This window comes from Numenius arquata, chromosome 2 (genome assembly GCF_964106895.1).
Source record: "Numenius arquata chromosome 2, bNumArq3.hap1.1, whole genome shotgun sequence".
NCBI lineage: Eukaryota > Metazoa > Chordata > Aves > Charadriiformes > Scolopacidae > Numenius > Numenius arquata.
Genome location: NC_133577.1, coordinates 82,490,489 through 82,514,366, shown reverse-complemented (window position 1 = coordinate 82,514,366; position 23,878 = coordinate 82,490,489). Strand labels below are relative to the sequence as shown.

Sequence of the window (23,878 nt, the reverse complement as noted above, 5' to 3'; positions counted from 1 at the left end):
CCCAAAAAATATGCTGCCATGGTGATCGATGCACCGTTAGAGCTAATTAGTTAGATTACCTAAAGAACATGTATTTTTATGTTTAATTTCTAAAGCCTGCCTCCTGCTGCTACTTTAAAAGTTATTCTACCCCAAGATTTTATTTTGGTTGCTATGGCACAAGCTTGCTTATTAATGTGATGCTGATTAACATAAATGGGTATATACTCCATTTGCAACATTCAAGCAATACCCCCACTCAGCTGGAAGACCGCATACATTAATTAAGGAGATGCAGAAGGAACCAACAAAATATTCACCCATTATATAAAATCTGAAACTTTACAGTGCTGCTTAATTAGATTAATTTTTATATTTTGAATATGTACACACAGCAGAAAAAGAAATTACATTCACTACAATAAAGCCTAAACATGGAACTTTAACAGATTAAACAAACAGAAGAGGAAGCTGCTTTTTTTTCTTTTTATACTTACAATGTGTAAGAGCTTTAGCACATCCACAAACCTATCAGAAAAGCAAGAAAAAGCAAATAGTTACATTTTAATTGCCCAATTAAAATAAACTGAGTAGCTGTTAAGTTTAGTATTGACACTTACACTTTCTCTGAGCTCATGATCTCCTTGGCGATATGGTAAACCTTTGTTTTCTTTCCAGCTGCCTTACTCTGCAAATAAAATTATATGTTACAGTATGCATCTACTAAAACTGTCATAAAAATAATTTCAGGCTAGTATTTCCTCAGATTCAATGTAATTATTCTATAGTTATTCCTAATAAAAATGTTTTATACTGCTTTGTCATCTCCTGACTTTGAAATCTTCCAGCTTTTCAGGATCTGTAGCTGGAAACAACAATGTTAGCTAAGAGTAGTTTTTCTAACACTACCAGCCTTCCTATTTAATTATTACAGGAAGCACTGAAGCCTATAAAAAATGAAGCTCTAGCAAGTGACAATTATTGGTTAGTGAAAGTAGTACAGATAATATTTGATTATTAATAATTTTTTTTCTGATTAATAGAGCAACAGTAATATTTGCAGCAAACAAATGGGTTTCAAGAACATCTTAAAAAAAATACATGTTTTCTTTACAGAAAAAAGGAGAAAAATATCACACTGAAGAGAAAAGTCAGCTTCTGACCACCTACTAAAGGAGTCACTGAAAAACATGGCAACTGTACTGCAGAGCTGCAGAAGTGTGAGCCTTGTTGTCTACCTAAACACTGTGGAGATGATGATGTTTTTTATGTGCGCACATTTGACTTCCAAAAAATCAACGCTACTGCTCAACATCAGATAGAAGGAACAGGTATAGCAAAGCAAAAGGAAGTAGGTGTCAGGATGCAAATATGTTTTCTACACAGTGTAACTCCCATGTACAATTTCCCTCAGATAAAACACCTTTCTCTGTGACAGCTCTCATGGTTTGCCATATGCTCCTCTGCTGCCAGCTGTCACCACATCTATTAGATATTCAGGCTTTCCTTTCAAGGGGCTGCAAAGAAAGAGCGTGGATGAGGAGCACTGAAACATCACAGGATATACAAAACAAGTGCGATGGAAGTCCTGGGGAGGCTGTATTGAGTACGGTAGCATAATATAGGCATTGAACAGTTTATCTAGAAAAGCAGATATCGGTGGCATTGCATATATGAACCTTTGGTTCATAAGCACTAGTGTTGCAAGATTCATCTGGAGCTTTAGGTCTTAGGTCTTCTCTGAACCTATAAACAAGTCTCCAGTGCTGGAAATCAAAGAATGGAACTGATTATATTGTTATATTCAAAATAAAAAAGATATCTAGGTTATTTTTTCTTTTATATTTAATTGACACAGTGCTGAATTACTAAATTAAAATTAATTTCTAAATTTAATAATTTGGTGTCACATCATGGGCAAAATACATTATTTATTTTATATACTACATGGACATCTTCACACAGAGCTGGGATTTTACTTCTAAAATTAAACTTATCTCCAAAAAACACTCAGATCTACGCAGTGAGGGTCGATCGGATTCAGGCAAGATTGTAACACCCATCCTCAGGCCATGATGCCTTTTTAGCAAGCACAGCTGACACGCTCCCTACAAGATTGAATTCACAAGTAACTCAATTATGCAGAGCAAGGTACCTGCCATCACTGTAGACGGGACACTTGCAAATGAGATGAAAATTAGTATTTTGAGAACAAGATGCTAACACTAAACAATTACAAAACGAAATATCACAGTCTGTTTTCAACCCCATTTGAAAGACTTTTCACATACCAGCTGGCACTGAAAAGGCCACGTTGCATTTGCTCAGCCAAAGATATCCTGGGCCTAAGAGAGTCTCTAACGGGTGAACTGAAGGGGTACAAATTGGGCTCTCAGGCATGGCATTGAGAAGGAACCTTGTAGCTTCTCTAATGGACAAAAAACATCAAAACACCCACATGCTTGGGGCAAGGAAAAATAAAAACAAGCCCAGCTGATGATGGATGCAGAGACTGCTTCATTCTCCTCCGCAGCTGCTCTCCCCGTTAGGAAGTTGGCTGTTAATCCCCAGCTGCCAGCCCCACGTGCCGCAGGCGGCTGAAGCAAGCTGACAAGCAGATGCTTCACTGCAAGCCCTGAATGACTCCGTAAAACCTGTCCAAGAAGCCCCATAATGGGAACCCTTTCCTGTAAAACTCCGTCCTGAAAGGTTGAGGGCATTTCTAGAAGCCCGCAAGGTAAGTTAGCTTGTACACAGGTACTGCTTAGTTTCACAGGAACAAGCTTTTTCCTCAACTCCCTTTCCCTCCCCCAATTTATCCTTCTCAGAAGATTTAGTTGAATGACATTCGGGTCTGACACATCATCATCAAGTCTTCTCTTCCAGCACTAAATAGTCTCAGTGTCTTTTTTTTTAATTATTATTCATTTTTAAGGAAAGGAAGGAAATATAACTACTGTCCAAGGAAACAGCTGCCAGGACTGGTGCTGAGGAGAGGGCACTGGTCTATGGCAGGCTGGTGTCATGGCATCCAGGACTGAGAATAAAGTGAGTATCCCAAATGAGAGGGATAGGACCCCCAGAACTTAATTTCATTCTAAGTAGTTAGCTCTGTCTTCTTGCTCCTCACTTGAAGAATAAGGTTAAAATAGGGGAAAACATTCCAAGCTGGCGCTCACAGAAGCTACTAGAAGGTCAGACCTCAACCACACCAGTCAAGTGTGTCTTACACCCCTCCAAGGGCCATAGAGGTGGCTCTGCAACCCTCCAACAACAGGTCTCTCGCACGCAAACCAAGAGCCTCCACAGTACCAAAAGAGTGAATTAAGGAACTTAAATGCTGAAAGGCAGGTTGCGCCCTTTGTGTTTCATGCCACTGAAAAGGAAGAACTAAAGACTGGTCCCCAGTGTGCCAAGCAGTGATTTGGCAGATTACTGTGCAGAACCTGCAAATACAAGAAAGCTGTCTGCACAGAAATGGTTACTGGGATGCAGCCGTTGTTGCATGGTCGAGGCCCCCAAAACAGCACCATCCAGGCAAAACTATACCTTCTGAGAGATTTTTTCAGAAGGACCTTCTCAGACCTTGCAACCTTCACCTGGCACCTTTCCTTGGGCTTCACCAAGGCTGACAAATCAAAAGTTGATCTTAAATGTTCAGTGCACAAGAGACATTGTACACTCTAGGATCTGTGAGGCGTAGACAGCATCACTTAAAGATATTTACAAGTCTCAAAACTGAAGATCTCTAAACATACATTTGTGCATGTAGCCCTAATAGGGGGCATGGTAGGCAGGTCTACAGCTCCACAATGCAATGAAAGACTAATGTACACATATTAAATTAAAATTTTAGGAAAAAAATCCACTAAACAATAAGAATGATGAAAATAAATATATGAAGTTACGTTGACTCAATGAAAATTTTATTTTAAAATAACCCAACAGGTTACAACTTACAAAATAGTGCAAGAGTGAGGAATAGCTTCAGAAGATAATGATAAGAAGATACCTGTTTATCTTCTTGAGGATCAGGCTCCCCTTTGCTGGAATCAGAATTTGTGTCATCATCTTCATCAGAACTATTCATGATATCTTCTTCATCTGACTGAAGATCTCCCATTATCACATTAGGATGATTGTGGTGGTCTTCTAAGGACCTGAAATTAAAATACGTAGAGTCAATAAACATATCATACTTTATTTATGTAAAGAGCTTTCTGTTTTACACCACAATAATTGGTCTACTTGGTATCAGAAACACTGAAAACAGTAGTGGGTAATCTGAAGATGATGATGACAGTGGTAGGCTTTTGGTGGTAGACTCCTAACTCTGCTATGTTTTATCTATGCTGGTATGGATACAATGCTCACTGACAGTGACCAAAAGCCACAGTACATTTGGAGTATTTATGTTATTCTTGTTCATCAGAGTTTGCCCAACAGCAAAGTCTGAAAAATCTATTTCCTTATTGCTACGTAAGTGTATAGTGCAACATTTGCACTGTGTGCCAGAAGAACAAATAAAGATCATAGTTGTTTCGCTTTCCTCCATCTCATAGCATCAGGTCTTGTTCCAGTTATAGTACTCAAACTGGAGCTTTCTGTCTGAAATTTTAGATGCATGTATATACAGGGGTTTTTCTCAACGCATATGCTAAACAACTGCATCAGGCATGGCAACAGTATAACTGTTCTGTCCAGTAATTCTTCTTAAAAACAAGAAAGCAGAACCTTTTGTGATTAAAAACTCCTGTCCTCCAGAGATAGACACCTTCCAGGTAGCTCTCAAAACCATAAAATATAACCTTGTTTTGCTGCTGTACAATGATTAGAGAGGTCTCTTTTCATTAGCTTCAGCTGTATTTGCAATACAGAAATTGCATGAGGCAGGCACACAACCTTTCCTCTAACGAGCCTTGACAACTTCAGTAGAGATTTAAGAAATGCAATTCTAGAAGAAAATAAAAAAGGAAGTAGGGAAAGAAAAGAAGAAAACAGAGATTAGAGAAAAGAGAGCCTGAAGTTTTGGTAAAGTTACATATAACCACAGCAAATCCATGAGCTCCTACTTTTAATCCTTAAAAATATCTGATAATTGCCAATTACAGTAAAGCTGTGTCTAAATTCACATAACCAGTGTTCAAGGTCAGCAAAAAGATGCTGGGGTGCCTCAGGCTTATTGTGATATGAGCCAAAAGTGATTAGCTACCCAGCAAACCAAAAAGCAAATCCAGAAACCCTTGCTACCAAGCTGTAGCAGCCAGCAGAGATCTCACTGCTCTGCTCAACACCTAATTTTGTGCAGCCAGCATCTGTCAGGGCTACACACTTCTCCAGGTAGCTGCCCTCTGCCTCCCTATGCAAGGGATGGTTACGACTGATCTTTTCTTTTCCTAAATTTGAATCACAAGAAAGCAGGGATGGAGGGCAACTCTTCAGACTCACCACCTCCAAATGTGATAGCTACCAGAAAGAAAACCTGTCAGCGTGGATCCCATGGGAGGTGGGTGCCGGTAACGTGAATAGCAGAAGTAAGGAATACTAGCTGTGTGAGGATGTTCTGGCAGCTACAGCAAGGTAATGATTATTGAGTGCTCAAGGCAGAGTTAAAAAAACCCAACCCAATGAAACAATACACAAATGCTGATCACAAAATAAAAATATATTTAGAGATGGAGACAAGATAAGTTGGCCTGCAAACAGACTTTGGTCAGTCACGAAGACATAGAAAAGATTAAAATAGCTTGGTTCTATTAAGACAACACAGGAAGGACTCAGGAAACACCCCAGCAGTTACTGTCTCCCAGAATCAAACGGGGTGGGGTGAGGAAGGAGATCGCAAGCTCATCACAGAGTTCAGATGAGACCCTGAGCCAAGACTGCAGCACCCAGGGTACAGAGAGACACCCAGTTATTTCAGTTTGGAAATTATCAACTTTACGCAGAAGGAGAGTGGCCACCAGGGAGACAAGCACTGAGGACGGCAGTGCATGGAGCACACCAGGGACAGTTCCCATGGAGCCTCCAGGAGCTTCAGGAAAGCAAAAAAGCAGCTTTTCACTGGAGCTTCCCCTGGAACCACACTGGCAGGACGCTAAGACTTCTGCAGTTACTTCAGCAATTCAGAAAATTCCTTGCCTAGTCTGTCTAATTCACAGTCAAATGACCTGTTGGCCTGGGAATGTTTATTTTAGCAGACGCCATCTCATATCCTTTTTATAGATGACAAACATCTTTATTACATCTGTAGCATTACCTGAGGTAGGTATATCCCCCCATGATTTAGTAAAAACCTGCAAGAGAAATAACTACTGCTATTCCTTACTTTACTATATTACTCACAGTTCTACCATCCACATCTGTCACTGACTCTATATTTGATCTGGGATATTTTTTTCCCATTGCAAAACATATTAAGCACTTTAACCCTAACCACACTGGAATTCACTTTTTAGTTCCTTATTACTTAAATTTTACTTTTGTTAATGGACGTTTTATCACCCTTTTTCCTACCTTTAATATTTGTTTTAATTGCTGCTTTAATTTCCTTTAACTAAGATTCCTTCCCATCAAGATAACATTATTTTCACACCTGTGAAATCACAGTTCTTTGCCTGAGCATATTCTACAGGACGCTTACTCCCAGATTTTGCTATCATTTAAACTATTCAGGGCAACTGCGCCAACAATTAAAAGTTTTAGAAAAACCTGCCCTCTTTGAAGTCAGAGAAGCATATTTCTAGGTAAGGCTGTATTCTGCTTGCACAAAAATAACCCCACCACCACTGAAGGATGAAGATCAAACTAGCTGGCCTCTGTTGGGTGAAGGATTTTCTAATGAAAGATAGGCTTACCTAATAGAAAGTTTCAGTAAAAAAAAACCTACTAAAATTTTTCAGTAATTAACTACCACTGATTTAGGATGTTTAGGAAGTGTCCACAAATGAAAGCCACTCACCATATACTTTTTTTTTTTCTTCCTGTGAATCACAACATTTAAGCACTAAACTCCTTTTCTTGCCTTTGTGGTACACACACACTTATTATTTGTTTAAAGGAAACTATGAGAGCTGAAAGAACTATGCAGCAAATCTTGTCTGCAATATCTGCCCCACCACTCAAAGCACCTCAGAGTAATCCCTGTATGTCTTTATCCTGTATTTGCTCAGCTCACAGCCTAACACAGCCCTCAGGTTCTTCCACCTGATATACTTTGTTGAGGTTTTCTTGTGGTGTTTTTTTTTATATATATATATATTTTATTTTTTTTTCTTCTTTCTTTGTCTTTTAAAGAAAAATCACAGTGGATGATTAGATGATTAATGATCAAAAGTCAGTTCACACTCAGCCATTTTCCAGAATCAAACAAGCTGCCAGTTCAGGGACTGGATGCACTACTGTAACCATGGGTAGGTGCACTCCCGGTTCATATCTGCGATTGTATCCTCTTCCTCAGAGAAGATGGTGACAAAGTCACTGTGTTGATCTGCCTTTATCAGCCATATGCTGGAAAACACGTGAGACTCCTTGTACCTTACGCCTTAACCTTTACATCATAAACACTATTGTGTTTCTATCAAAACAGAAAGCAGTTTTGTATTTACTGATTACTCTTTCTGTACTTTTACCCCTGAAGTCATCTATACATATACGTAGTTCTCTTAAAGTCATCTCTGGATGAAGTGTAATCCCTTGTAGCCTTTAAATGAGTTTGGAAATACTAGTAAATACTTAAATAAACAGAATCTTTTCTACTACATATCAATTCCCCTTTTCCAAAATACCAAGGCCTGCAGTAGTGGTTATTTTTAAAGCAGCTCTTCTGATAAGTATTTTGGGGATACTGTGAACTATCTCTATCTTGTTCCCTCTTCATCACGATTCTTTGTCCTACCCACAGCACTACCGAGAGAAACTTCTGCATTATCAGTCATGTGAAACACCATCACTGCCAACTCACCATGCTGCCCACTGAGTAAGAATATCTTGCCATATCTTGTGAGCAAGTTGTCTAAATATAGATGTGGGGCTTTTTTATTTGACACATAAAATGAAGGGATCGTTAGTTTGCCTCGGAATGAACAGTTTATGGGATGAAGCATATACATTGTGCTGTATTTTCCTAATGCGACAGTAAAATATTAATGAAACAAAGCATACCAGTCCTAGTCAGGCATACAGCAAGATAAAATGTCAAAACTTAAGAACTGCCATCAAGATATTACACCAGAAAAATAAATCCTAATCAGCATAAAAACCTTTAATTGTCTTCAAAAGATGACCAAGACTAGTTCAGAGTAGCTTATCTGTATTACTATGGAAGCTTCAAATAAGCCTGAGGCTTCACTTTCAGGCACTGTTGATTCAGACACTGCACAGGACACTATAGCCTGAAGTCACAATTAACATTTCAGTCTCAGTTCCCAATTCATTTAGAAGGCAATTAGTATTTTAAGCTTGACTGAGATGATTCAGAGAGATTCTCTGCCATGGAATGCCCAACCATTTTTATAGTATATTGGAATTAATTCAAGTGTTATTCACCATAACTACTAAAAAGCAAGTTTCCACAGCTCCAAAGTATTTGTTAAAATACATTCATCCACGTCGCTGCTTTACACACATTTCCTTGTGATCTTCATTATTTTTAGATGTTTTTCCTACTTTCAGTAAGTAATCAAAAATATATAGGAATGTCAAATGAACAGAACTTTGCATACAACATTCTACTAAATTCTTCTTATCTCATCCTTTTGTTACGTTAAAAGGAGTGTCTGTTCTACTCTGGTTTTTGTAGGAGTGTCTCAGCATCTTTATTGTTCTTCTACCTCTTCCTCCAGTACGTAATTGCATTTTTTGTGGGTGTTTTTGTTTGTTTGTTTGTTTTTTAAGAAAGCCTTCAACATACAGGCAAAATTACACAAACTGAAGTTCCTACTCAACTAGAAAACACACACCAAAACATCGGAGAGCCAATAATCATACCCTACTATTAGATTTCATCTCAAATTCTTTTTGTATCATTAGAGTATTTCACAATCCTTTCCCAGCTGCTTGCATCTCACTTTCCTCCAGAGAAGTAACAGTTACTATTGCTGGTTCATCCATTTTCAGTTTCTAATATCCCCAGTCCCTGCAATCGTTTTCAATAATTAAGGCATGTTCAGCTGCTGGTTTTTTGTTTGTTTTTTTTTTTTTTTAAGACGTAAAAGCACACTGTCTCTCTGCGGAGGCAATAGCTGATTTTTTCATAGTGTCTCATACTTGTAATAGCTGCAGGTAAGGCAGCAAAACTCACTGACCAACTCCCTCAACGGATCCTAGCTGTATGCTTCTGGGAAATCCCAAGGATAAAAGCCTTAAAAGACTACAGGATAAAGAAAAGAAAAAAAAAAAAAGTTGTATTACATCTTTTCTGTTAGATCCTATCTAAATTCAGAATCTCTCTTTTGAGGTATAAAGAAAGGCTGTAAATATAGAAATCAAGTTAAGATCCTGAAACATTTTAATAAGCAATTATCTGATTTGGGTGCTCAAGACAACACAAGATGCTCTTGGAAAGCCAAAGCAAAAGTGAAATTATTGCTTGGTTAATAACTGCTTGATTTTGTTTAGTGAACTTCCTTTTCCTTTAATTTAATACTTCTTTATTTAAGACAGTTTGCTGCCTTTAATATTTATTTATTTACTGCAGGTTTTTGGAAAAAAGGAAATCAGTTCTAGAAAGTAAGCGTACTTGGCAAAGCACAAAAATAATGAATGCGAACCAAGATCACTAGTAAGCTCCTATGGAAGCTTTAAGAAAATATATGACAGGATTAGTGATCAGCAAGGCTAATAAAGGCATCAATTAAGGTATGTTTGGATGAGTTACATTTTGCTGCAATACCTCAGCTCCACAACCATCCTGAACAAGCCAAGATCAGCACACTTCCTTTCGCAAACCAGCCTGGAAAGCATAAACGTGAACTTCATATTTCTCCAGATGCACCTGGAACCCTAACCTGTCATATTCACCTCATCATTTAAACTTCAGATTCTCTGAACACTGACTGTCTACCATTATAGCTAAATAATTCCCTCCCTCATTGTCCTCTTCATGTCCCCCTGCTTTTCATTTCTCCTTCAGGCATACCGCACAATTAAGCAGTAAATGAGGATGAAATGCAGCCTGGACCAGGTGGCTTACTTATCTGAGTTATTCCTACAGCATCAGTCACCTCTTTGGTTTAATGAGAGTTGTACAGGTGGAAAGAGCTGAAGCTGAGATCACGTCTCTCCTCTCTAGGTGTAGTGGACAGAGTGAGAAAGGCTGGTGGATACCACTGCGGCTCTCGTGGTGCTGACTTGGCTGCCAGCACCGGGGGCTGGTTGCCTTATTGCAGCCAAGCTGCTTGGGCTTCAACTTCTCTGCCAAAAATGGTGCTTTTCCACAGCGAGAGAGGGAGATAGCAAGGTGTCTTCTCAAATTGGATTTTCTACGATAGCAATAAAATTATGCCATTCTTCTGCAGCGACAACACAATTATTTTTAAAAGTTCTTCCTGTTACTAGGAGTTATAACAACAAAGGCAACAGACCAGGAGTTTTTGTTACTCCTGATGCTAAGGAACATGACAGGCAGTTAATCTCAATCTCCCTTTTTTTAATATTTTTTAGGACCACCTGAACAGATCACGCTTGTGAGATTCATGAGTTCCTTTTGTGAGCTATCCTTCCTTAGGTGACATGACTGAGGAATGACACAGGTCTCTACAACAGTCTTTAAAAAAAAGCACCACAAAACAAGGGGAAAACAAACAATACCAATGAATCTACAATTATTTGCATCACTTCTAACTGTTGTGCTATATTCTCTCTGGGCTGGTTAGGGAACTTTAAGGATACAATCACAAACATAAACACACTCCTCAAGAATCACAGCAAGAAAACAGAAACAACCCACATCCAGCTGAGCAACTCCAATTGAAAATTATTTGTGCACATCAGGTTACTTTTTCGAATTGCAATTTAAAGACTTCAAGAGTTCCAACAGAATTATTTTAAGCGATATCATATGTAGTGCTTGCACGCATAAGCATCTGTGTATTTTATAGGAAGTCAGGACCCTTGATGATGGTGATACGCTGTCAAAAGAGAAGCTCAAGGCCATCGATTTAAAATGGATTTTAGTTCAGAGCCACTTGTACTTCGAAAGCTGTCTGCTGCCTCCCGGGCGAAGGGCTGACTGCGGAGAGAGGCCAGGTGGGAACGCCGGGAGTTTGCTCCTGCCAAGAGAAATGCCAAGAACGATCCTCTTTGTCCCGGTCTTTACCTCTAGCGTTCCCTGCTCACACCTGGGTTTTCTGGGCAAGGATGATATCACAGACACTGCCGAGAGCTGCCACTGCGTTTAGCCTGTTAGATCATGCCACTGGCAGCTCCTTCTATACTTGGCTGAACATGTCGCAAACTGCAGCACCTGACTTGCTGGAACCAAGTTATCCTCGTCTTTGCAGCCAGCAGCATCTAGTTCAGTATTTGTTATCCTTAGGCCAAGACAGCACTTATTTCTTTCCTCAACAAGAAGAAAAAAAATAAACCTGACTTGTGCTCTAAGCAAAAAACAAGCAAGGCACGTCACGTGTTTCACACTTGAACCGATTTTGTATCTTTTTTTCTTTCAAGCAATCCATTCCGTCCATCACCCTACTTCAGGCATACTGTGATCGGTACAGTTGGGAGCATACTTCATTGCAGGATTTTAAAAAGCACGCTTTAAAAAAAGGTGCAAACAGCTCTGGGATTATCTCCATATTTAGCTGCGATTTGTAAACAGGAGCTCCTGCGGCCAGAGGCGCCCAAGGAGGGCTCTCGCCGCAGGCAGCCTCCCATGCTCACAGGAGGGACCTTCAGCAAGACCATTTGTTGACAATTCCTCAATCCCTTGGAAAGCTCAACATAAACACACACGCATGCTTCAGATGTTTCCACACTCACCATAGAAAAGCCACATCTAAAAAAATAAAAAAAAAAAAAAAAAAAAAGAGAGGTCTCGGTTTTAAACGTCTTCCGAGAAAACTGGTGCCCACAGCGGGCCAGTTCAGCTCCCAGGCAGCATGGCATAGCCACCCTCCAGACAAGTAGGAGAGCTGGTGGCATCACTGGGGTGGCCCCGGCAACGGTGCGTGCCAAACGGACATTACGCCCACGTACCAGAACACAATCCAAGAGGACACAAGGAGACAGGCCTGAGCATTGGTACTGGAAAGTGAAACCCTGCAGCAAACTCCAGGGATTTAAACCCTTGCCTGGAAACTTGTCCAGGGGAAGGAGTAGCTGCATCAGTTCTTCCCGTCCCCACCCAAAGCTGTGGGGGGTTACCTGCCTCCCAGGGTAGGCAAAGCGGGAAGTCTTTGCAGGATTTACAGTTTTTTGCCTTCCCTTATTAATTCTCGTTTCCAGCCCTATTTCACAGGGAGAGCGGCACATCTACAATGCTCACAGCCAAGATTTTTGGAAAAAAAACCTCCTGGCATGGAAGTGAAAACAAACAATATAAAACAGGACCACCTAAATACGATGCTTATTTACAGTCGGGACCTGCTATTCTAACTTCTCTCAATTCACAAAACAGAACCTAGTGGGAAAACATTTATTGGGAAAGGACAGCAGGATCAGAAGGAAAATAACACTATTTTCCGGTCATATAAAAAAAGAAAAACTACCAACACAACTCCAGCACACACTGAATAGTCTTCTAGAAAACTATAATAAAAATGTGACAAAAATCTCAAACCAAATGCATCAAATAGGAAAGGGAAAACTTAGACCAAGTGAAAACCAAATGTCCCATTAATACCCATTTCAAATAAAATTGTCATGGTAGCTCTGGCAAGGTAAAGACAGCCTAATATTCAGCTACTTCAATTCCACTAAAATCAAAGTTAATGCAAGGCCGTAAATATCTTCTGTACTGACAGATCATTACTTTTATGCCTTTTTTTGGTGACTTTATCTTTGAAATCAGGGCTGTAATACCTCACTTCAGTTGCTCATTCAATTTAGAAATAACATACAATCTATTTCACTCCATTTTTTACATGTCAGATACCAAGAAGATGACAAAAGAAAGCCAAGTAGCAGAGTGCTCAGAAGGTAGTCACTTAGATTTAAAATAAACTTGGAGTGACTTAACTCTTAAACACACAACTGTCTGCATGCACGGGAGCTGATGCAGCTTCCTGGGTAGCCTGCCGAGAAACAGAGGTTGAAATAGCTTGGTTGAAACCAACACTCACTAGTTTTCAAGATCGGACTTGTTCTCTCTGTTCCTCTAATCTTTTGTACAAATTAGAAGAAGAATGTGATTTAGACACTTCTTCTAAACTTCGTAGCTCATCTCAAAACCAATGCAGAACATCTGAGCCCCAGGAACATCACAGGACAAAAAACAAAACCCAAACCAGAAAAATCAACTGAACTCTGCGCAGTTGAAATCACAGAGCCATAAGGCTCAGGTTGTAGCTATCAAAATGGCAGTTATGATAAAACCACCTTTTATTTATTTACATGCATCTTGGAGATTTATTTCTTTTTAGTCCACTTCTGCTTGAGTGGAGCAGTTCTTCATAAGCACAAAGGTATCTTAGGGAAAAACTAAAACTTGTGTAAGCTTAATAGTTTTAAAAGAAACTCCTTGGATTCTAGCATTTAAAATAAAACCTGCATTCCTTAACCTAAATTTTGTCTAGTGCATTGAAACAACATAGCTGCATAGTTTTGTAAGTCTATTTGTTAAAACATCTTTAACTGGATTAAATATATATGTTGGGTGAATAAGGCATATTAATATCAGTGTTGGTATTTAAATGAAAACTGTAGTTAATATCTTGATTGCATTCTTTCCCAACGTTTATTTTATGTCCCCAAAAATCTTACTGTGTTCCATGTACAACTACATTAGACCTTGCTGCACTTAAAATATCACCATAACCAGAGTACTACGGAGCTTCACAAGCACATTTCCTGAGCCAACGCTGAAAATAACCCACAGGAAAAGCCTGTTGTTGAGCATATAAATGGGTCTTTCATCAATCCTCATGTCACATTTGACTCTCCACTCTACATCTGAGGTACTCTCTGAAGCTATATTTCGTTAACCTGAGATTTATACCACGGTTGGCAACCAGGGACAGAGCACGCGTGTTGGAGGCAGGGGAGAAAAGCCAATATCAGGTGACAAATACAAATGTTAAGTCAGCTTTCTCCATCTTATGGAAAAGGAAATACGTATAAAGAATGATGAAATTAGGAAAAAAACAAACGTGGAATAAGAGAGGAAAGAAAAAGATAAAGCGTTGGAGATTAACTGAAGAAAGTGCGTGACACCCGAGTTCCTGTTGTCCATAAACAGGGGGGTTAGGAAGCAGGCGAAAGGATGCAGGTTTTTAATGCGGTGCTTTGCTTACTTCAGGCTCCCCCCATCACACCAAGCTGCCCTTTGGCTGAAGGAGAGGGCCGACATGCTGAGCTGAGCCTACGTCACCGGGAGGAAGGACGAGGACATCCTTGTATTGTACCGGGGAATCAACGGGAATAGCACAGTTAGGGCATTTTTGCCATCTGCGGTGAGCACTTCTTCAGCGGGAAACGAAGGATAGCGCAGTTTATTGCTTGGTTTGTAACAATCATTGCATTGACCCTCAAAACAGCTCTTTTAATGCATATGGACTGAACATGTTCCAAAGTTAACATGATGTAATTTTCTAGGTTGCGCAAGATGATGACAAAAGTAACCACCAAACCTTTTGCAGAGGGGCAGAGGGACTCGCCTGGCAGCACACCCTAGCAGCGCCCACCTCATCGCCACCGTCAGCTTGCTCCCTCTCATACTCACAAACAACCCAGCCCCAGCTACATTCAGTAAAAAGATAATGTCAAGAACATAAACCACAACTATTTTTATGCAGCACTTGTAATACCTCCTGATAAATTAGAAGTCTTTTGTGATTGAACCTCCAACTCCGTCAAAAGTTTCCCTGTGTGCTGTGTCTGTGTCAACCTGCTTCATCCACCACTTTCTTTTACCAAAATCAACAGGGAACCCTTGAAAAGAGGGATGAAAGAAGTGCCAGAGACAAAAATTCGCTTTCATGACAGTCTCCAAGACCTTCACAATTGTTTTCATTTCATAAGACCTTTCAAACCTTTTCAAGACTGGACTGTATACTAGAATAACGGACTTGGTACTGGAAAAATGCAGTCCTCCAACTCCTTTCTCTCTTTCACTGGAGAGGGGGAGCATCAGACCTCAGAATCTTTCCCAACATCAAAACAGATGAAATTAGCACATCTCAAACACATTTGCAAAAGTGTGTGTCAAGATTCTTCTAAAGCAAGAAAGTTCCTATTTATTCTGATTAAAAAAAAGGGGAGGGATGGGGGCTGGGGAAATCGGCATACTTCTCCCAGATTACTTTAGAAGATTTAAGTATTTTTATTTTCCCAGAGTGCATATCTTCTTCTTATAATATATGTATTTTATCTCTGGTTGTATAGCAGACTAATCTATAAAGCTGTATGACTGAAAGCCACCTCAATACTAAGGAAAACTCCTTCACTTTGTGGAAAAGCAGACCCTGGAGACACCGGCTTGCATAAAGATTCTTGCAAGGAAATAAATAAAAAAAAAAACCAACCCAAACACCCCATAAGCTTTCCTGAGAAAAAAATAAAAAATCCACTGCAAGTCTTTAATGTAGTTTCACCTGCTACCCTAGTAGTATAAAATAATTAATTTGACACTACAAAATAGACAGAACAGTTCCAGACTCAAGGTCACAGATTTGACTAATCCTCAGGAAAGAGAAGGAGCTCCGAGAGCGGCGTACAGCCCCAGGATGAGGGTCCTACTGTCTGCATACACCCAATATCTTCCCAGTCCTTGTGTCAGAACATCAATATTTCCAAGCAACGGTGCTACCAATATTTCTATTCCTCACTGATTTGGACCCTGATTAGACACCCCATAGTCCATAAAATAGCAAAATGCAAGAAATCAGCAAGACATCATATTCCTTATGTCTGGTAGCCAAGAATTGCTTTGTCCATTCCCTGCTCCTGAGCTGGGACTGCCAGATCGGCTTTGCATTTAGCCTGGCGGGGGGTGGGAAGTGGAGATCTGAGCCATCTGACTCACTCTTTACTGACAAGCCCTCAGAGTTGGCAGAAGCCTACCAGCTGCATAACATGTACATGAGAAAGCGAGGTAGGGAGGGGAAAAGAAAAAGGCAGGCTCAAGGAAGAAGAATACAAAAAGAAAGCCAGTGATAACACATGACTGAAGATAATGAAGCCTGATAGGGAACCTAGATAGCATGCTATCAAAGCTTTTCCATTAAAACCTGAGGTGCAACTGCAGAGATAGAATTTATTGTACAACGAAGGGGGGCAGAAGACAGCTAGAAGTGCAGGGGAAGATGGGAAGATAGGACAAGACTGCAGAGCTGATGGATAAAAAGAAATCTGCCTTCTTCAGATTAGAAACTGATCCATTATCATCTTTAAGCACCAGATGAAATCCAAAAAAAATCTACATAGCTGGCCTCTATGAGGAAATAAAATTATATCCTTCAATAAAATTAAACAGAAAATGTGGTTTTTAATGTATAACACCTTCAATACCTAAAATGTATTTTGTGCATTCAAATCTCAGCATAAGTGTTTGAAACTGTTTTAAATACTATTTAGAGCCTGCAGTATTTTATGAATGTAGTTTTTCTCTCAAAATGTTTTTCAGTGGGAATTTTGCAACTGCAAAAAAAACCCTTCCCTAACGTAGCCAATCCCTAAATGACAACACATTTGTCTGGTGCAATACTGCTCATCAGAAGCACGTCTCAACCTTAACAAAGTTCAGTACATCAAAGAGGAATATGTATCAAAGCAAAGTGCTTAACCACACAGATTTCAATACTAAATTCAATATTGCAGGAAGGCTTTCGTGGACACTTAATTGACCTCTGGGGACTCAGTCACCAAAGCAGAATTTAGTCCGGGAAGCTAAACTTACATTTTGCATTGAGATGGTCATTTCTGGAAAACCGATTATTCTAAATCAGCAGGGGTGGGGGAAATAGGAAGCACTATTTCGTGAAACCAACATTAAGAGCTCAAAGCATTGTTGTCACGTGGCACCCCTCACTACCCCCCAAGCCCTTTCCACAGAAAAATCCTAGCTGGAAACACAATAACACCACCATAAATTTCATCAAAATCAATTAGCAGTCATGTACATTTGCAACATCTTGAAGGAACCATCAAAAGCAGCCAGTAAATTCAACATGCTATTCCCTAAAGGCTGAAGGACCAGACTCACTCAACCTGAAGTACAATTCTCTTGCCTCGAACATAACAACATACAATAAGGAAGCCCACAAGATCCAGAAAAGTTTAAGTTTCTGTTTTCTGCAGTATGACAGATCTTCCAAGGCATATTCACTATTCCTTTGCATCTTTAGATTACTGGACAAATTTTACTTCTGGTTTTAAGGAAGATTTTACTGTCTTCCTCAGAACAAAGGTTTGTCACTAGAAAGAGGATAACTAATGCATAAATATTTCTCTTTCATTAGGAGGCTTTAAAAAATGGTGTTACTTCAAAACAGAACCAATTCAACCACTGGTCTCTGACAACATTTAAATGAATTGTGGCGGTACCAGCAGCACTGACTTTATGCCTCACTTTTCAGAACTGAACCATTCATTTCTCAGAAAAAAACCAAACTCGAAGAGCTGCTTTCCCTGTTATCCGCAACTGGATAATGATATTTAAAGCTTCTTTTATATTTAACAGTACACTTTCTATCCCACAGCATCTATTCATCACTCACTTTCTTTACAGAGTCCTCATAATAACACATTCATCTTCATTATCTGTTTTAAATTGGTAGTCAAACAGGTAGACAGGACAAAATAAACAATCCTTTAAAACTGTTTCAAGAGATTTCTTTTTTCATTAGTGGAAACAAAATATGGATTATCTACTCAGAAGGTACCGTCATTACTTTCTTAATTCAGAATATTCCCCCAAACTACTTAAACCAAGCAAAATCCATCAGTTTCCCATCAGCAGCATTTGTATCACCTTAGTGATTCACACACTGTACCAGGACCCTGATTCTCTTCCTTTCAAAGTCAAGCCTACCTTCAGTGGAAGGTGACATCAAATAACTAAAAAAGTCAAGTAGTAAGTGACAATTGATAACCCACCATTAATTACCCAGGCCTACCATTTGCATTTAAATCCCCATGGGAAGGCCCACGCAAACAAAATATATCTGAATTTAATAAGACATATGAATTTAGGATAAGGGTGTCAGAAGCTATTACTATTCTCCATTAAACATTAAAGCATACTGGTTTCACCAGATGGGATTGGGAGGAAATTCCTCAGTAACCACCGAAGCACTGGGTACGTTATGAAAATTTTATTTCTTCCTCCAGAAAGAAATGTAACATGGGGTAAAGGCATCACCAAACTCTTCTGGTAATGGCAAGCCTGGCATTCAGACTTAATATACCGCATATGTGCTATTATGACTAGAAGTGTAGGCAATCGGTCTATGAATTTCTCAGAAGAACAATCTCATTTGTACGTTGGCTTTAATCATAAGATAATTTGCTTTGAGATCCCCATTAGCAGTGCATTACAGGAGCTTTATGTGCCGTGATCTATGAAAAAGAGCTAAGTGCGTGTTCTGACAGGCTGGGGAAAACACAAGTGGTAATTATTTCAATAACATCCGCACTGTTTCTCTAACTGGTTTTATAATACCACCTGGCCCAGGAAATGATAAAAGGCTCTTAAAGAACTATGCAGAAAAGGTAAGACGACATTGATAAAGAAGCTTCAAAGGACTTGAGATAACAAGGGATGGGAAAACTGGAGCAGCTGCCGGCCTGGCTCCGTCTGGGCAAGGACCCTTACAACACCTCCCAAGCCAGAGCCAAAATGAGCACCTGTACCTGCTCCTCCAGCGGCAGATGATCCAGGTTAGGAGACCACTGCCCCGTTGCATCCCTCTTTCTCCTAGGGATTTCTTTGTTCCCTGGTATCTACTGAAGAGACTGCATGCATTAATTGTTTCCTAAGGTAGTTTCTGACTATGTAATCCAGTTTAAATAAACATTTACATAAAGGGTTCTGGATATGGTTTTCTATGGTGTGCTTTTAAAAGAAAAACACAACATAAACCCAGTTATGTCAAGAACATCCAGCTTCAGAAGCAGCTACAGTTGCAGGTATGCCAGGGTGCAAGAAATCATTTAAACCCTTAAAACACCATTGGTACTGGTGAAGGTTTGTGTTGATGGGGAATAACTATAAACGTCTCACACTCAGCCAGGTAAGAAAACTACAGAATTTCGCTTAAGGAGCGACTCCAGTCTCATGCCTACCATACTTCATATAGCAAATCAGTCCTTTTCTTTTCCTGAAGCAAAGACATACTGTCACCTGACCCAAAACCACAACACAAACCAAACCAGATTACATAACACATAAAATAAAATAGGTCCTTATTTAAGTCTGGCCTCACCCTTCTTAGGTAAATCAATTCAAGGGAATACTAAGAGAGCCTGGTCAAAACCCCCAAAAGATAGCCAACGATTAGATCTAAACAAAAAGCATACGCTCAGTCAGGAACTTAAACTATATCAAAACAAAACCAAGAAACACTCTACTGTAAACAAGAAAAATACTCAAAACCAACAGGAATAAATATACCAATACCAAGCCCATAACCAGAAATCCTACTTGCCATGATAAGGCTGCATGCTTTCCATCAGACAGTCAACAAAATGTTGAGGACATCAGCTCCACAAACAATTATTAATACAGGATGCCACTTAAAATATTTGTCGTCTCCTATAGAAGAGGAAATGTTCCCTGAAGAATGGCCAGCTCTCAGATTCCTTTGAGCATGTGTTTGCTACACATACATCCAAAATAAAATGAAGCTGAGTAACTCACAGTGAAAAATGACAGTAAATACGACTATCTATAAACTAGCTCATTTATTCTCATCAATATGCATATATTCTCAAGAGCGTAAAGAAGTTTGCTGGGGACTATGAAACGTACAGGCTGCATATTTCATTCAAATTCTTATTGCTGGTTTGAGATAAATCTTGAGCATCTGTAAGACCAACAGATTAGTTGAAGAAGTTAAATAATACAGTACTGGACCAAAACAGCACTTCACCTGTTACTGCACGCTGATAGACATGGTAAGTAATGATATTTACAGAGAACGTGTGAGCCTGGCCACTCTTTGTGGCCAGTTCCTCTTTGCAGAATCCACCATCACGGCATTACTGACATTAAAAGATCTGTTCCTGCTTATTCCATTATGCATCTGTTTTGGACATTACCTGTGAATCGGTCCAATCCCTTTTTGAATCAGCTGATACTATCTGTCTCCACCAGCTCCTGAGACAACGAAACTCAGCAGCAACCTGCAGAGTCACCAAACCTTATCTTTCAGTAATATTCTGTCTGAGTCACACAGAACTCACACTACCACTACCTTTGCTGGGACAACAGGGAGATACAGAAGACTCACTATATTCAAGGAGGCAATATCTTCTGTTATAACAAAAGAGCTTTCAAGACCTGATGAAGCATTTGCATGCTAGTTTCTCTGCTCTTCCCAGATCTATTAGCTGATCTAAAAATATGGTAATTCCCCCTACATACCTAGCAACTATGCACTCTGTGGATGCTTATTCAAGTTCATCCTGAGACTGTTCATTTCACCCCATTTAAGTATTCTTGGATACAAATACACGACTGATCTGATTTGCTGTAAATCTGGAAAAGCACATACATTAGTTTTCTGAATTTTTATCATATATGAGGAATAACTAGCTTATTTTTCCTCTTCGCTCTTTTCACCAAGTGCAAACAGTTTTCCAAGCAGCAAAAGCATATAAAGATATTCAGCAAGGACTATCCTGCTGACATTTAATGAAAGGGGCACAGCCTCTCAAGTCATCATCTAAACATGTTTATAACCAACAGAGTTGCAATGATGCTGTTTAACTTCTCTTTTCTCTTTATTTTACCTGCCAAGTCTCAAACGCCTGGTTGTAGCTTCACAAGGCTCCTCAACCTCATAGAGGCCAGGGCTCTGGTCTTCCACACTGCTGGAGTTGTGACATTCAAAACCGAGATTCCTCCCAGCACCCATAGCAAAAGGCAAGTTCTCGTACTCGGGTATTTCCTCATAGTGACGAACATTCTCATACTCCGGAGCACAAGTGCTGGTTACAGAATTCAAACGCATTTGGGACAAGTTCTCTCCCAATAGTACATGCCCATCTAAAGACTCCAGCCTTTGGTTACTTCGCATCTCAGGTTGACTTCTGTTTCTCTGCCGCTTCTTCTGTAATGCCGGACTACTTATTTCTACAGAATGCGCTTTGGCAGATTTGGCTTTCCTTTCACTGCCTATAGATGCTATATTCCGGTTGCTACCACTTCCATACCCTTCCCCCGTAGAAAGGTTGGCAATAGCACTATCCATTGAGTGGCTGCCTTTAGACAGAAATTTTTGGAAGTCACTTTTCATTAAGCAAACTGACAGTTTCATGTTCAGAAACTTTTTCAAGCTATTTTTCTTCTGGTGGTCCTTGCAAGGCTTGTCTGTCCTTTCCATGTCCACAGCAGAGAGAGATTTCGCCCTGGGCTTTGTCACAACAGTCAAGTGGTTGTAGCTGGTAGCAATGTTAGCAGTTTTTAGTGATTCAGAATTTCCTGAAAATGGAAGAATAGGATGAGGTAACTTCCAGACGGGTTTCTCAGAAGAACGTTTAGGTATGTCACAGGACGACAGTGCACCTTGCTCCTTGGCTGGTGGATGCGTGAAGTGAGATCCTTGCAGAACACTGTTAGATTTGTCCTCACTGGAGGTGTAAGAGCTTTTCTCCACAAGCTCTGCTGATGCAGCTTTTTTCAGCAGGCCAGCAGCTGGTAGGCTGTGCCTCTGTGGTTTCTTCGGAACAATTTTTGGAGAACTTTCATCCTTTATTTTAACTTCTTTATCTTCCAATTTTTGTGGGGAAACATGGAGGCTATTGGAGGCAGATGAATGCTGACTGCCAGTTAATTTGAGTTGCTTTGGCAAACTCATGGACAAAGTATCACACCTGACAAAGTTAGTCCTTTTGTCCACGGCATCTACCATACTAGCATCATCTGTCATCTCATCTATGGAGTTAACTAAGTTATGGGCTGCATCTAAAGAACATTCAATGCCTTCCACCATATCAGAAGTTTTGTGTGACAACGGAGGCAAAAGATTTTGTGAAGTTGACACTTCTGTAGCAGGCTCCTTCACCTGATGCATTTTGTCTGCATTGATTTGAGTTACCTCACATTTTTCAGGATGAAGCACTTCTGTACTATTGTTATAACAAACACTTTGACCAAGGATATTAATTTTTGCTGGCTTTTTAAAGCTTTGTTCCACAAGCCCAAAGGAATCTTTCTCTGAAGTAGACGGTTCCTTTGTTCCTTCTCCTGCAGTGTCCATGCCATCCTGACGGACTAGACATGCAGCACGTGTCTTTCTTGGCTTAGGGATAGGAAGCACTTTTGAGGTCAGGACTGAAGATGTTTCAGAGCAGGTTTTATCAGCATCTGCTTTCTTACCCGTTTCACCTGAAAACGAACTATTGCTACTTAAATTTTCATTTTCCAGGATTTCCTGGTCCAATGGGCAAGAGCAACTGTGGTTGTTTTCAGTCAAACTCTGACAAATTTCAGACATCTGAAACTCATCAGCAGTGAGCTTACCGTCAGTATTTTGTTGCTTCCCTTTAGCTACCTCAGAAGGTGATGAAGACTGTACAAATTCCATAAACTCTATTTTAACGTCATTCTTGGAACTGCTGCCATCCCCTTTGCCAAGTTTGTCTGCATATCTGTGCCTCACAGGACTGCTGTTAGGAAACATACTATGAGTTAGAACATCCTTAAGTTTCTCTTCCAAAATGCTGGCTTTCAAAACCACCTGATTTCTGTTTGCCAGTTTTTCTTTGTGACTATCCCCCAGAGCTAGTGAAGTTTTTTCACCAACTTTGATGTTCTCTAAGTTTTCAAAGTGCTCGAAAATTATCTGAGTTTTACAGGTGCTCTCCCCATTTCCAAGCTTATGAAGGCATTCAAATTTGCAAGATGACACTGGTAGAATATATGCTGTGTTATCAGTACTCCCTTCCGAGGCTTCATTTTTATAGTTCAAGTGGTCTAGTGTTTGAGAAGAATCTCCCCTGTGCTCTTCAAAGCTTTTTGTGCTTTTTCGTGCAGACGACGGAGGCTTAACTTCTGGAACGGATGAGCTCTTGAGAACCTTTGGTTTCGGTGCAATTGCTGGTTTGGTTTTCCTTGCTGCTTGTATAACACCAGAAAGTACAACATCAGGCTTCGGTGCAACAGGTGGAGGCATCGCCTTGTGTCCTACCACAAATTTTGGTTTGGGGGCCACCGGTGGCTTCTTAATTTCTAGGAAGAATGGAAAACAAAGACTTTAGTGATGATCAGCCCACAGAACAACTTCACCTGCACCGCAGCATTATTAGAGGTTTTGTAACATCTAAATCACACAATCTACAGGATCTCAGCACGTACATGCATACACTTTCCTCTTAAAAGCATGCCTCCCTTCCCACTGCTTTTTCACCGGATGCCTTTCTTGTTTTTAACAGGTATGATCAAGGTGCGGTAGGAAAAGTCTTCAAGGGTAACTTGTTAAAAAACAGTTTAACTTTATGAAAGTGATGTCCTTGCTCAAATGCTAAAGTATGATGCTAATAAAAACAGAGCAGATTAGACTGGTTCTACAGTTTGAAC

At 39.9% G+C, this 23,878-nt stretch overlaps 1 protein-coding gene across 1 annotated transcript in view; it reads right to left on the bottom strand.

Moving 5' to 3' along the window:
• The window catches only part of FGD6 (FYVE, RhoGEF and PH domain containing 6), a 75,039-nt gene that overhangs the window by 41,816 nt on the left and 9,345 nt on the right, over window positions 1-23,878 (bottom strand). Inside the window, exons 2-5 of the mRNA XM_074167107.1 lie at window positions 21,091-23,530; window positions 3,992-4,139; window positions 600-667; window positions 477-507 (exon numbers count right to left, since the gene is read on the bottom strand). Of these exons, the coding sequence (XP_074023208.1) occupies window positions 477-507; window positions 600-667; window positions 3,992-4,139; window positions 21,091-23,530 (2,687 nt within the window). The remainder of the gene's footprint in view (window positions 1-476; window positions 508-599; window positions 668-3,991; window positions 4,140-21,090; window positions 23,531-23,878) is intronic.